The sequence below is a fragment of the Calonectris borealis genome, chromosome 5, assembly GCF_964195595.1.
Source record: "Calonectris borealis chromosome 5, bCalBor7.hap1.2, whole genome shotgun sequence".
NCBI classification, from domain to species: domain Eukaryota; kingdom Metazoa; phylum Chordata; class Aves; order Procellariiformes; family Procellariidae; genus Calonectris; species Calonectris borealis.
The window spans coordinates 35,729,476-35,745,741 of record NC_134316.1 but is presented as its reverse complement, the minus strand read 5'-3'; the positions used below and the strand labels follow the sequence as shown (position 1 = coordinate 35,745,741).

General features: G+C 33.8%; 1 protein-coding gene across 3 annotated transcripts in view; it reads left to right on the top strand.

Moving 5' to 3' along the window:
- FMN1 (formin 1) overlaps nucleotides 1-16,266 on the top strand; it is a 188,145-nt gene that overhangs the window by 136,991 nt on the left and 34,888 nt on the right. For all 3 annotated transcript variants that reach the window (XM_075151791.1, XM_075151793.1, XM_075151792.1), the window contains one exon: nucleotides 9,499-9,591. In XM_075151791.1, the coding sequence (XP_075007892.1) occupies nucleotides 9,499-9,591 (93 nt within the window). The remainder of the gene's footprint in view (nucleotides 1-9,498; nucleotides 9,592-16,266) is intronic.

Here is a 16,266-nt window from a genome sequence, read left to right as displayed (position 1 = left end):
AGACAAGGAAGAAGCTGCAAAAAGAAAAAATAATCAGTTCATGCTCATTTAAGACTAAAACTCTCTGATTTTCCTGTTTTAAAATCCTGAACAACATCTGTTTTTATCAAGGATTATAAGGGAATATATTTACCAATAGGAAAATATACAAAAGTAGAAAAGTTTAATCAGTATTATTCACAAGAAGTTAATTTAAAATTCTTAAATGTGTGTGTTCCCATCAGAATCTTCAAACTGAGTTAAAGGTTTTTGCAACAAAATGTCCACGAGTTAACTATAAGCCATTTTTGTTCTAGAGATTAATTGATGTTTTCAATTAATGAATTGGAACATTTTCATCTTTTGCTGGATTTCTATGTAAGTGCAGATGTAGAAATTAATTGAATGTGTTATGTGTTCATACACAATATGGCCTTAGATAAAGTCTGTTTTATGGAATAGAGTTTTAGTATAATCATGATACAATAATTATCAATAGGGCCACGATTACAATGTTGAGAGGTTTTGTTTATTGTTTGATTTGCTTTATAGACAGTAAGGTTACTAGATCACATCATGAAAATTCTAACTATCAAATCAGTTTGAGGGTTAACTTTCTAAATAATTTGTTGGATCAATGGATATTTCTCAGTAAAAGGTGATTGTTTATTCATTACAGGAGGATAGTATTCAAAAAAGTATCAAAGGCCTTTTTCTAAAATATTTTCAACCAATTGAAGCCTTAGTATAATTTAAATGAAATGTTTTAAGTCAATTTAAAAGTGGGATTTAGACATCTGAGTCACATACATGCTCTAGAAAAATTTTCCCAGCAGGAGCAGAGAAGTTGTATGATACCTTCCAGGAACCAGTCACTTTAATTTTCTTCATGTTAATTATACTTTTAAATTTTAAAATTCACCTTAGAATTTTGGAGGTGCAGGCAAATAGAAATTTGAACTGGGTGGTGGAACATGAGGAGCCAAATAGGTGCATGTGTTACTTCTTTAGACATTGGCATAAATGGAGCACATCATTGTTTTGTACCTGGTAAGTATCGTTATATTTTTGCACTGTCCAACATTTACATGATGTATTTTGAGGCAATGCAGAATGCTGTAAGGAAAAGAGCAAAGGACAGCTTTGTACAGGAACAGTTTTTTTTGTTTTCAAGAGTTGACAAAATGACATTCTCTTCTGTTTCAGGGTTTTCTGTCCTCTTTTTGAATAGTCTCTTGCCTCAGCAGATGAGATATATTTCAGTTTGTTTTGATTTGGCAAAGATACAACACAGGCATTAAAAAACACATTTTGTGTATGCATTGGATTCTATTTTACAATAAAACTAACTTTTTGACAATGTTCCATTGGTAATGTTCATATGTGAATACATTAAGTGAAAATTTTCCTAAGTGGATAATTTCTTAAAATTCCATTAGATTTTCTAGTTTGTGATAATAGAGAATAGTATGGAATGGTTTTAATAAGATTCAGAAATATAATAGAGGAGCAAAGCAATGCTGTTTTAGAAGAGTTTACTCCCTCTGTCTGCATGTGTGCACAAAGGCGAGGGAGAAAGCTTTCTGTTGGTTAAACAATGGTATGCTGTTAATTTTTTCTTTTATATTTTTTTCTTTGGCTAAAGAATCCTCAGAAATTTCTTGTTAAAAATCATTCTGCAAGTGTTAAGATTCTAAAACGAATCTTGGAAATATACCACAGTTATGATTTTCTGTGCACTTTTCTGTGTGCCCTTTTATATAAATAAATAAATAAATATATGTGTGTATGTGTGTGTGTTAAGCATTAGTTACATAACTATGTAGTATACATCTGGGAGCAAGTAGTGTACATCTGGGAACAGGAGGAATATTGTCCCTATCAAAGTGTATGACAGATAATGAATAATGTAGTTTGGAGAGTGTATAATACTAGTGTTGGGAGGAACAGTGACTTCATATTTGTGGATCTCATCAGCTTTTCCTCTCTGAGGGAGTATGCAGTAAGAGAAAAGGCAGATTTCTGCTAGAACTGAAGTGGTCGCTTACGTATTCACTGCCAATGATCAAAGATTGAATGTACATTAATTCAGACAGTGGGATACAAATTAGTAATAGTGAGGCTAACTAGCACTTTGAGAAGTGTTCCTGCTAATATTGTAGGTAGTTTATGAATTTACATGATTTTAAATCTAAGCAGGATGCTCTAGCTGAACCAAAGCCATGAACATGGTAGAAGAATTAATTAGGTGGAACTTTATGATCTGTCTTGCACAGAGAATCAGAGATCTAGCAATATAGAGGGAAACAGGAGATCACTTCTCTGACCTTTACAATTTCAGTTCATAAACATACTGTTTCAGCCATTGCCCAGCAATTCTCTTCTCTCTGATCCCTTGTTCAGTATGCCAAGTAATAATGTGTTCGTGGGTTTAAAAGGTCTTTTTTTTTCCTAGCACTGTAAAAATCTTAGCTCATCTGATTAAAAATATTATTTCTTCTCAAAAAATTTTGTTTTCCTCTAAATTAGCCAGACCAGATTCTTCAATTTCAAAATATTCATTTTTTGTACTGTTCAGACAGAAGGGAAATGTTCCCATTTCTCAGCGGGTTCTGCTAGCGCACATTTCTGCACTCTTTCGACATCTTAATGATGTGCGGAGGTCTGTATGTTTGGATCTTGACACTACACCAAAACTTTCTACTAATAATGTGTGCTGGAATCACTTAAGGATTCTTACAAAGACTTGACTGGAAAATTATGAGGGTTTAGTCATTATATTCATTTATATATGCTGTTCAGTCCCTTGCAGTATGCTTCTCTGCTGAAGGGCGCGCTGAATGTAAACTACCATTTCAGAGAGAATACATTAACCAGAGTCTGAGATATGTTGCTATGGTGTGAAAAATATTTAGTTTTACTAGCAATCTTTGTTCATTTTATTAAATGTATTCTTAGGAAGCAATCTCAACAGAAAGCTTTTTAAATGATTTATATAAAATGTTGATACCCTTTGACAAAACAAGGAGCAAAAAAATTTTTCCTTTAGATAAGCTGAAATTAATATAGGCCTGACAGTTCCTCTGCATGCCATCACTTACTGTAAAAGTTCAAAATGTTGTCAAACTTAAAGGAAACAAATAAAAAAAACCCTCACACATCTTAAATCTGAAAGACAAAGCCAGAATATCCGATCAAACTTGTGAGAATTGTCAAGATGTCTGACCCTTGGCTTCCATTAGAACTCCATTAGAACAGGTGAACTTTACAGGATGTTTTGTATGCCATTAATTCAATTATTTAACTTTCCACAGCTTAGGACTTATCCCTGAAATGTTTTTCATTTCATTTCATTTCAAATGTCTTATTTATACATGAGAGCTTGAGCACCTAAACAGATACTTGTTTCTGTATGTCACGAGGAAAATGTATTTCAAACAGACAAAGATCGGACTGTTTAAAGTTTAACTTATTAGCTTCTATCCTCTGAAATGGCTGTTTAAGAAAACTGAATTATTAACAGGTTAAGAAAATAATTGTGCATAGAAGCACATTTCTTCTTCTAAATTAGCTGAAAATAACTTCACGGAACAGTAACTATGCAAGCAGTTGATAGGTTAGAATGGTGTATTTAGTTTTATGTGTGCTAACACTTTTTTGCATTAAATTGTTGACCTTTATTTAAGACAATAAAACAAAGCTTGAGAATAGAGTACCACCACAATTTGATCCTCTTCTACATTTTTCTCTGATACTTTTGTCTCAGAATACCTCACACTCCACTTCATGGCATTTCCCTCGCTATTTGGTTCAAAAGCTTCTGTATTAGTCAACCCAGCTCTGGCTAGGGTGTCAATGCTTGAACCTTTGTGTGTTGCCATTATTGAGATATGTACTGATTATCAATGTGTGTCCAAAAATGCAAGTAAAATGCTGTTTCTGAAACAGTAGCAGTAGCAGCATAACCACTTGCAGTTAGAAGTTGTCAAAATTCTTATACTGTACTCCAAAGGAATCAAGATAAATCTCTTGCCTTCTCCACATTTATTTAAAATTCTATCTGAAAAGAAACATTTACGTGCAAGGTTATAAAAAAGCACAAGAGCTGTAGATGGCACAGATATAATGGATTGTAATAAAGCCTGACATTCTTATGTGCATACCTGCAGTAAATATGTATCTAAGTTGCATGTAATAACGAGAATATAACCAAATCCTGCAACAGCATCCAATGGGTAAACATACATCTCCTATAACTTTTTGTTTAACTTGAAAATTGTTTGCAAGTAAGAAAATGTAATAAAGCAAAACCAAACAAACAAAATCGTGAGGAAGTTATATAGCACTTGCTGAATAATTTGATTTTATGCATTTTATCTGAAGTTTATTAGGTTCTTATTTGGCTATATAGGCCCAAGTAGTGTAACAGGCTTCTGCATTGTAAAGAATCATGGATCCTCTCATACAGAAATTTGGGGTTATTTCGTGCTACATTGAATTCATTTGCAGTATGGTTTCAAATCCCCTTTGAAACAGAAAAGGAAAGGGTTCTAAAAAAGAATTATCAAATAGTAACCCTCCTGTCAAAGATAAGCCTGCATTGTAACAAGAAAATAAAATAGCAAGCTTGGCAGTATAACCTGCCAGGCTCTGAACAGACAAGAGGAGGGGGCGGGTTTAGCAGCTTTCACAGTGGCATAACTCATGAGGGATAGTGTCAGTGACAGGTTTATAGGAATTCATGGTGTTGATACTTGGTTTTACTGTCAGGATGATTCCTGTAAACGCTACTGGTGGGTTCTGGTGAGTAAATAGTTAGTAATTTACTGTTATCAACATTAAACTATTTCTGGTTTTGCGTTTACTTTAAAAATGGTGCTTAAAAAATTCCAAATCCTGTCTGATTGACACTGAAATGCTCTTTACATGAAAGTTTGTTTATGGGCAGTGATTCTTTTGACAGATTTACAAGTGTCTGTGGAGTTTTAAAAGACTATTGCCCAATAGGCATTAAGTGAGAGACATTCTATTTTGTAAATATTTTCACTTATATTGGGGATTTTTAAAGAAGTTTTTGAGCCAAGTACTGCATTAAATCTGAAGACAGTGGCAAACTGATAATCAGCAGTTTCCAGCTTTGTTTTAATGTTTTGCTAATGGTTTCCATTTCTGTGGCCAAGATTCGCAGTGGGTGAAGCATGATGTACATCCAACAATTTGTAAGGGCTTTCAAATACTATTGCACACTCGTATTTTCTTTTTTTGCAATAGCTCATTTAGAAATAAACAATTTTCAAAGTTTTTAATTTCACTAACATACAATGCATACCAAGAAAATGAACCAAAAGTTTGTTACAGTAATGGAGAATTTGCATCTGTGAGAACTCAGTAATGCTGAAACAGGTTGCTTATTTTCTCAAATTATTATTTTGGAATGAGATGGTGAGTCGAGAAGTGTACGTGTGGTGTGCTAGCTGTCAGATTCCTCAGAATTCCTTCAGATTCCTCAGAATTTCAGAAAGAAATTTTTTCAGAAAGAAGCTTTTCAGACTTTATTTCAAAGAAGGAATGCATAATAGGATCCTTCACCTCAGAATCATTCTAATAAAAACCTTGCTAAAATAATTTTCTTTCAAAAAGGAAAGGGTTTCTATTGTAGTGAATATGAGAACAAAATATAAAAAATTAATGTAATGTTCCCTCACACATGTTATAACATTTTTAGCAAAGATGATCAGAGTAACTGATGGAACAGAACTGTTCAGTTTTAATTTTTTTATATAATATTTGGCATGACTTGGCAAATTTTTTTTTTCAACAATATATTTCAAGTAAATTTTTGAGTAAACAAACAAACAAAAAAGAACTTATGTAACAGGAAATTCAATTAATGTTAGTTACCAGAAACCTTTGTATTATGTTATGTAGAACTGAGACAGGTCATAGAGTTGTATGGTAGCCTTTCACCAATATTACAAATCTAGGTTGACAAAGACCAGCTGACTTTAATATGTAGAATTACAAATGCCATTTTAATCAAAACCTTTGATTTAGCCCTGTCATGAAGATGTCTTTCCTCTTCCAAGTGTGTCTTTATTTGTATCCGATTTGTGATTCCTTTGAACACACTTCCACCATTCTTTGCCATATCTATCCCCAGGCAAATTTGATGATGTTCCAAAGTCCTTCAGCCTAAAAGATACATCTGCTTGGTGGTCCTAGCCATCTTTTTATTATAGGTATTGGACAAGGAATCATTATTCTGCATAGGACATTTCATTATTGAAGGGAATACTGAGACTGGAGAGATTTCAGCAGGAATACAAAATTTGTGAGACTGCAGTTCCAGCTGAAGTTCATTACTACCTTCAGCCAGTGACTCCATACCTATGTGATGTGTCTTATTTTTAATGTTAGCAAGTAAATAAATTCAAGTTTTATTCGAATATTTCAGTGCAGGTAAACAGAATTAATTAACCTTCAGTTGCCCAGATACTTTTTTGTTTGTTTGTAGACCAAAAGTATAGGTTATTGAGTGAAGTATAACCTAAATTCAGAGTCAGTTAAAAGAGGACTAAGCAGTATAGGGCAACTACATTGCTTTTGTGATTAACGGATTTTCACTTCATCACCCTTGTCCTTGATTCCTTTAGTTCAAAGCTAAAACTTTCTCAGAGCCCTTCAGTCTATTTTGGAAGTTATCTGAAAGAACTTCAGGAAGTAAACTGATAGATTTTGGTTTTAGATTGATATCGGCCAGATAAATATCATCAGCAGAGAGAATCGTCCAAAGGTCTCATTTTAAGGCTTTCCAACAATGTAATTTCTTAGAGTCTGCCAGCATTTACTTGACTTTTTTTGTCTCTTTCAGTTTCATTGTTTCAAGGTGACTTAAGCAATGCAAACTGGTATCTCATCTCAAACTGGTACCACTTTTAGAGTTTTAATCAGTACCCCTGATTCATTTATTCTATGTCATCTGTCTCATTTGCTCTTCTTTTCTGTGCCTTTTTTCTTACTCTTCCTCTCCCCTCATGCCAAATGCTGATCTTCTTGTTAAAGATGTTAGGATTCTTCTTAAGAATTCACTATCCAAATCAGCTTTTTCTCTATACCCTGGTAGTTCTTCTTGTTCATATTTTCCTGTAGCTTTTGTCATCTGATTAAGGTTAATGTTAGTCATCTTTATTTAAAAAAAAGAAAAAAATTGAAGGGGTTTTATATGTGCTTTCTTTTTAATTTAGAAACAATTCATCCTAGTCTTGGTCATTTAAATATTTACACGGGACATAGCTGAGTAACCTTTCTAAATCTTATGTTATTAAAGCTTGTAGGAAGCATCTAGCAAGCTTTCAATACACCAGACAATGCATTAGCAACACCATATGTTTGGGAAAACACCTTTCTAGAGTACGTTAGAGTATGTTTGGATACTATTGTAGCTACAAGCTTATTATTATAATACATATTCATAGAAATCTACCTCTGTATAGATTTATACAAATTTATTTATATAAGATTATTATAAAATAATTATTGGCTTGCAATCGCTGCAACCTTACATGATTGTAATAATCATGTGCATTCTGTAGTCACTGTGTACAAAATGCCTGAACATAATATGTGTACTAATACTTTTACACTTTCATCATTTTGTATTTATCTAAACTAATTTCTAAATATTGCCTTTTATAATTTTCTGTAAATTTGTTTAAACACAAAGAAAAAACACAAACCCGTAGCTGCTACTTTGTTCAAACTTCCAGTCAGAAACTTAACAATACTGTCTCAGTTATTTTTTTCTATATTTTGCTAGATTTTTTCCCCTATGCAATTCTAATGTGTCCGTTTTCTAAAGTAAAGTTTTACAATTTGCTTGAATAGCTGTAGAAATCTCCTTCTAATTCTACAAACATAAATGTTAAATATACATCAATTTCATTCAGTGTGTGATAACAGTCATGGAAAGTTCAAATTTTTAATGGTAAGAGGCATGTATGATAAGAAAATAATCTTTAAAAGTCATATAAACTTCCCTGATTTCTGATTTGTTTTGCTTAATTTAATTTATTAAAGACACATAACTGAGCAGCTAATAAAAGATTTTTTTTCCCAATCTGTTATGTTTAAATTAATGCTTCATTCTGCCTACTGTATGGCATACAAACAAATATCCATTAACTTTACTCTGAACAGTTTCAAAGGTCTGTCTTTTGCTACAGGTTGAAGACTAGAGATTAAAGATAAACTTAGACTGTAGCCCAGGCCATTTTACATAAGCTCTGGAGCTCTCCGATAATGTCATAGTCCACAACCTACACGAGTTGTGGAGGGGTGCTAAATTAAAATACACACTTAAGTGGGAACAGGTATCTTTTCAGCATTTTTTTGTAACAACTGTCCAGATGTATTTCTGATCTCAGTTAATTGGAAAGCTGTCTTTTTCAGTATGTCCTGGTGGTCCAAGAGTATTATAGGCAGACTACTAGTTGTACAATAAAATGTACACATCTGTTTTCAACCTCCCGTTGACTTTTTTCACTGCACTGCAAACTTACATTAACATGACATTTTAATTACAAATTCTCAACTTCTGTTTCCACAGTTTTGAATTAATTTTTGCTGCAATAATTTGAATTATGTAATGGTGGTAGCAATATGGTATGAATATGTTTCATGCAGTAACTCTGTAGAGTAAACTGTAACTCTTGGGTTTAACTCCAAAATAAATTTCTGTCTAAATTTAGCTTATTGGGAATGAAGAGTTGTGGAAAAAAAATCTTATAGTAGTTCATAAATTCAGTTGCTAAATGGAAGGTAATTGCATTTTGATTTCTAACAGTCTCGTTTCATATTTAATGTGGAATGCTGGAATCTACAAAGTTTATTAGAAGTTCTAGGAATGTTAAAATTCATTGGCAAATAACCTGGAGTTTTTAGAAATTGGCATGGCATCAGGTCTTAAAATTACAGATAGATTAAATAAATAGTAAACAAATTGCAGTTAGATGTAAGTTAACTTTCTTACAGACTTCCAATATTTCATATCATGGCCTGGAATTTGAATACTTTAAGTAAAGCTGAATTTCTGCATCTGTGTTAAGAAAAACCATTGAGTATAAGATGCGTGGCCTTGATTGATTAAAATCAGTCCAGTTACAAGGCATCTTCCACTCACCACAGAAACAAAGTTTAGAGCTTTAAATGCCATCTAGAATTTGTATGAGAGGCAGGCTGTGTTAGTGGCAAGTCTCAGCACACAGATGGAGTTTTAGGACAAAGTCATTACTAAAGACAAATTCCACTCTTTAAACACATTTAGAATTTTCTATTTGGTATGCTATACTAGTATTGGTATTTTTTATTCTAATGTAATTGCTGGATTCATTAGTGCTTATTTATTTCCATTTCCTTTAAAGTAAGTCTAGGTGACTACTTTAGATGTAGACTCCCATAGTGTTGACATCTACTTCTGGTAGACGAATTCTGCCACAAATGTGTCTCAACTTCTTTTTGTAGCCTCTGAAAAGCAGATGAAGTTAGTTTGCAGAGAGTCTTCTGAAGAGCATCTCCAGCCCTTCAAGGAGAAATTAGAGGAATTCTTCCAGAAAGGTAACCACATTTGAAAAAAAAAATTATTGGCAAATAGTGTAGTGGTTTACAAAGTTATACATGATATAAGCTGCATTAAATATCTGTTGCCTCTGAAAATTCCTACTATCTGCTATGGATTATGTTCCTAATGTGCCTAATATATGCTAAGAATAATGGTCACACAGATCTTGGACATCACTTGTCAAAGATAATTGTTCCCTTGATCTCACCCATTTCCTATTGATTATTTTCTGCTTTGTTCTTTATCATTATTTGTAGGCAAAATGAAAAAGATATTCATCATAGACCAAATTTATCAGAGGGAATATAAAGCTTCAAGTTTATAAAAGACTAGAATGAAAAACACCCTTCCAGAGAAAGTCCACATATATACATGAAGTAATGGCATCTTTTATCAATAGTGTGGGCTTATGAACTGACTAATTCAGATTTAAAGATTTTGTCTTGTGTGAGACAGAAATAGGCATAAGGAAGTGATTCACCAGGGTAGAGTCTGGAGACAACAGGGGTGAGATCCAAGGTACAATTTGATCATTAGTTCAAGACAATGTAAATGCAGGTTGCTGTTGATGAAAAGAACAGTCCTGCCCTCTCCTGTTTCCCAGACTATGTGTTCCCAGTCACCTGCTTCTGCCAGCACCATTGTCTCTGGAGCTGTGCAAAATAGATAAGGGAATAGATTTTTTTTTTCCCCCCAACTTGCAGGAGTACAGACTATTTGGGTAAACAGAGTAAGTTCTGCATTTGATGACTATATTAAGAATTGTTAAGAATTAAATATTACCAAAGAGCTAGTATTTCTCACAGAAATTGTGAACTGTTTAAAAATTTACTGTTTGAGAAGTCAAGTGAACTATCTGAAACTACTAATCCAGGTAGAATGTTTACTTACTATTAGTGATTATTCAGATTGTTTTAATAATTTATGAATTAGCTTAATCCTTTTTATAAAGATAGTCCTAATGTCTTTTTAATACTTTATTTCATGAGGCTATCTTATTAAATACTTTGATAAGTGAAAACAGGATGTTTTAAAAGTAGCACTCCCTGTTAAATTGTACTGTTAAATAAACTAATATTCTTCTTCACCCTTCTCCCAGGGAATGGAGCTCAATGGATATATTTATTTGATATATTTTTTCTTTTAGTTACAAGTGTATTTGGACAGTATTAAAGCCGCAAATTTCTTGCCACAGAACTTGCAAAACAAAAAATTATAATGGAAATCTTTATGTCACCGGAGGACAGTTGTATTGTCTTTCCAACTTATTTAATTGGAAATTTTCACTTACAGTTTAACAATAACATCAAAATTGAGATAGTACTATATATATTTCTACAGAACCATTATGATCATCTTGATCTTGCTTGCCAAAGTATTTGTGTAATTGTATCTTGTATAGATTAATTGATTCATTGTACTGAATGACCTACTCTGTTAGAGCAGCTCAGAAATGAACAGTCTGTATTCTTTCCTCACTACTGGCCAGAAATGCACCAGAGCAGACCAGCCAAAATGATAGAATCAGGTATAGATCTGGATATAATTCAGTTTTGCGCAGGTCTTGCCAAGACTCTAACCAAATGGTGTCTTCCACGATCATTACAGATCTGTAATTCTTACTACACCCTGGATCTCTTGAGGACTGTTGTGGTTAGTCCAGTGGGCAGCTAAGCACCACACAGCCACTCGCTCGCTCCTTGGTGGGGTGGGAAAGAGGGTCGGAAGAGTAAAAGAGGGAAAACTCATTGGTTGAGGTAAAGACAATTTAATAGGTAAAGCAAAAACTGCATGCACAAGCAAAGCAAAATAAGGAATTCATTCACTACTTCCCATCGGCAGGCAGGGGTTCAGCCATTTCCAGGAAAGCAGGGCTCCATCACGCGTACACTACTTGGGAGGACAAACACCATAACTCTGAACTTCCCCTCCTTCCTCCTTCTTTCCCCAGATTTATTGCTGAGCATGATGTCATATGGTATGGGTCATCCCTTTGGTCGATTCGGCCAGCTATCCCAGCTGTGGCCCCTCCCAACTTCTTTTGCATCCCCAGCCTACTTTCTGGGGGTCAGCGTTAGAAATAGAGAAGGCCTTGATGCTGTGCAAGCACTGTTCAGCAATAACTAAAACATGGGTGCGTTATCAACACTGTTTTGGTCACAAATCCAATACACGGCACCATATGAGCTGCTATGAAGAAAGTTAATTCCACCCCAGCTGAAACCAGCAGAAGAAATAGCAAATGCATATCACCACAGTCCCAAAAAATAAAGGCAACACGGTACCTGGTTTCTCCTGCAAAGCTGAGCTGCCCTACTTTCTGATAAGTGGAATATGATAAAAATACCCAATTGATCTTGGATTAGTTCTGCTTTAAAGAAAATTTAATTGTGCATTATAATTCAAATAGAAAACATATTCATCCAAACATTTGCCCTGTTTATGCCTACCGATGGGAAATTGAGATATATTTATCTTTGTCAGTGTAACAGATAATTTTATCCTTATGTTTGTGAATAATGTATGTATTTTAAAAAAAAGAGAGGATACATTCCTGCACAGTGTCCAGACAATGAGTTCTTTATATAAATTATTAAATTCATTGGACATTTTTTAGTGTTTCAGGTTTTTTGTATTCTAGAAAGAGTAAAGACACAGGGATTACTTAGTTGTCCACTTTTTTCTTACTGTTCTCTTGTTCTCCTTTTGCTTTATAATATTATATTTTATGGTATCTAATCATACACATTTAATTTTGCCTAATTTAACTTCTCATCTTTTGACATTTGTGTTTCATCTACCTTTTTCTGAGATGAGTTGTCAGTAGGTTGTCAGATCCTATAATTATTGACCCTTTTTCTCCTTCAGTTACCTGATTGTTTTGAATCTTTATAATTGGTGGGTGGTACTTTCTGCGGCATTAGAATGGAAATCCTATAAAATTCTACACTGAAGATAGCTAAAAATAACACAGAAACCCATCTTGATTTATGGTACTAGAATAGGCATTGGACTGATGTCAAGCTCAGAGGTTCGGTTTAGATAAGTGTCTGGAAACGCAGCTGCTTCTCTGAAATTAGGAATTAACTGAAAATACTGAGCATCCGTTAAGCATCTGCTTTCAGTTTTGTTTATTTAAAAAAGAGTTGTGGCTGGTTTAAGCAAATGTAAGAAAAAATTGTCTGTTATCTTTCTGCCAGCTCACAGCAAGTATCCAAAGCTCAGATGCTTTTCTGAAACTTCTGGCTTGAAAATAGGGCTGGAACTCATAGATATTCAGGTTTTTCTCACATGCGCAATTTCCCATCATTTCTAGTCAATGCTAAGTTGGAAATACTGTAAGAAAACAAACATATTGATTTGCTTAAACTGAACTGTTTACATTTCCTAATTACAATTAATAGCAATTAAATCTAATACTTGCTGTGTTGTAACAAAAAACACTGAGAGCGTTATGGAGACTGACATTCTAAAATGCTAGAGGGGATAAACTGTACTTCTGCTGATGTCAGTCCTGTTTTGTATAACTGGATGTAATGTAGCCTAGTGCCTTCAACGGGGAATTAGGTGCCAGAACCTTTAGGTTCTATTCCCAGTTTAGCTGCTTGACATGTGATGTTAGAATAGTTGGTTAATCTCTTTTTCAGAGTGTGCTTCACTTTTCTGGTAGACAGAATGTTAAATAATGATTCTTGCTATTTTTTGTAGTGAAAGATAATCTTTGTCAAGTACTTTGTGATTCCCACATGAAAGACATCATGTGTAAACTGTGTTAATACTTCATTAGCTGTATTTGATATGCCCATGCCTTTTGAAAAGGGCTTAGATTATTCTCAAGGTGGAAATAATCTTTAGTAGATTTAATTATATTATATGCAACAAATAGTTTTACTATAATATGGAGACCTAAGAATTACTATAAATTAATAAACACTTACTGTATTTCCAGTGGAATTACTGTATGGTTTTTTTCAGAAGTAATGTTCATAATGTTTTTCATTTAAATTGCCATCATATGCAAAAAGAACTTTAAAATTATGAAATTAATAGTTGGTTTGGAATGCTCCTTAATTTATGAACTTCTTGCTCAGAATTCTTAGAAGAAAACTCCTCTTTTGATACGAAGCTATCTCATACAAAAAAAATCAGAATAGTTAGATGAATATGAGAAAGATGCAAAATACTCTATTTTGAAAAGGAGTAAAAAAAGAGTTTAGTTACTGCAGCTATGAAGCTCACTAGAAGGGATGCTGGCTAGTAGCCACTGGTGTTAGTTTTTCATGACATTTTTTATTCTCCTTGTGCATTCTCTCAAGAATAATACAAACCAGAAAGTAAATGACATACAGGAGTAGGTGATTAGCCTTAATAAAATTTATTTCTTATTTTGCCGCTTGACTAGTTCGTATCGTTTGTCCATTTTAATAAATGTGGAAATGCATAGCACAGATTCATGCAGGATCTTGCAAAATCTGGTACCAGATTCCCCTTCATTGGTTGCAGGTCAGAAAGTATGTAAAAACTTTAATCTGGGCTTGATTTCCTCCCTCATATACTGGAATGTGCAAATCAAAAAGTCTTTATACTTTATAGCAGTTAGTATAAGAAGAGCATAGCTGCCTCTCTTCATTTCTCTAAGAATAAAGCATCTTGATGATGAAGACCTTGCTGTTAAAGGAATTCATTTAGTTTACAGCAGAGTCTGGGAAGCAAGTAGTCCGATGTCAAGACAGAACAGTTTTTGAAAATCATTAATAGTGGAAAGCAAAGCTGTTTGGGAAAGGCACGTGATACACTGAAGAGTCCAAGGTAACAAGCAAGATGGAGAGGGAGGGATTTGTCAAATAGAGTAAGTCTGTTGAGATTAATCCCATAGTAAAAGAAATTGTCCTGTGTTTAGAATTCTAGCCTAGCACTTAGGAAACATTGGTTAAGTTCATTGCTTTGCTACAACTGCTGTATGTCTTATACTACATAAAAGATCAACGCTGTGCAGTCATGGGATTGTACAATAGAAAAATAGAGTCATAGACCAAGCTACTCACCACAGTATTATGTCAGGAGATTGTGCATCTTTCAGAGAAGGTTAGCAACCACATGGAAAATGTCAGTAAATCTGATTTTTACTGCTGAGTGATTTCTTCTTAATAATTTTAGCCAGGCTACAGTAGCTACCTGGGCATGCGTCCAGTCTATTGCGCTTTTTAATGTATTTCTGGTGCAGAACAGGAGCTTTGATCCACATTTCCTCATTTGCCTGTTGGAATGCACCATAGAGGATTGTTGAGGTAGTCCAGTGGGAAAGAAAATAAGAAATCAATTCTATTAAGGCTAGTCCCCTTCACTTGTGTGTTAACTACTTTCTGTTTTAATTACTCTTGAGAGGATTATACAAAGAAATTAAGAAATGTTAGGAAAAACAACGTCCAAGTGTACTGGCCAGAAACTGGGATCAAAACTGCTACACTCTCTGACATGAGAATAGGGAGGATAAACAGGGGGACTTGTGTGATTCCGTAACATACCTGGCTGTCTAAAAAGGCAGAGAGCTACCTCCTGGCCTTTTCAAATGCGTGGATCAATTTCACATTAATTGTTTGATCTAGGTTACTGCAGCTACATAAAGAATTGTTACTTCCTTTCTCATGCATATTTCCATGCCTTCGTGCCTCTCTATCAGTTCCACCTTCATAACTTCATTTCCAGAAAAATAATTTCTTCTGTTTAAATAACAAATTCTCAGTGGATTCTGAGATTCTATATTTTCTTACAAATTTGTTCTGCAATAAGAAGATGAAATACTGTTTCTTTATTTGGAATCACTGGTTTTTAGATCATGGAGTTCTAAGTGAAACCTTGTTGAAGTATATTTAACTTCTTTTAACCAAATAATTGAAAGCCTAAATCATTTAGATCTTGATTTCAAGCTAGCACCCAGGAACATATTTTTACTATTGTCGGTTTTCATTCCTAATATCCCTACTCAAATAATTTTATTATCACATTACTTGTTACCATCTTAAATTTATTTTCACCCCACTTTACTTGTTTCCACTTTCTTCCTCAGTAATACATAAAATACCATTTTATAATAGCTTTCATATAAGAAATTTACACCACTAACTTTTCTTTAACTATACTGTAGTATATTTCAGCTGGCAGACTTCCAGTTTCTTGTTGATTGTTTCCTACTTGTTCCTGGGTATATAAATATTCCATCTTAAATGTTGTTCTTGTGCTATAGATGCCCATACATGGTGATTTATTCTGTTCATCTAGTGGTATCTCTTGTATTAACCCAGGGAAAGCAACCTTCCTTTCTTAGTTTATAGCCCCATACGTATTTTGAGTATAGGAGGAAGATAGTATAATTTCTTATATTAGGGCAAAAAAAGTCTTTCCACTCAAAACTCTACTGCTTTTCAATCAAAGCAGTCTATGAAGTATAAAGCAGGATGCTAACGTCATTTAGTGAATCAGAAGTCAGGAATACTCCAAGACACTATTATCAGTACCATTTTCACAATACAATAATATTTCTTATTTCTCTCTTACTGTCAACAGAACATACCTTTATAAATTTTAATACAGTCAAAGATTAGGAAGAAATTTACATTGGCACTTATTTCCTTTAATAGTCTAACAACATTATATTGTTGTTTTTAAAACAG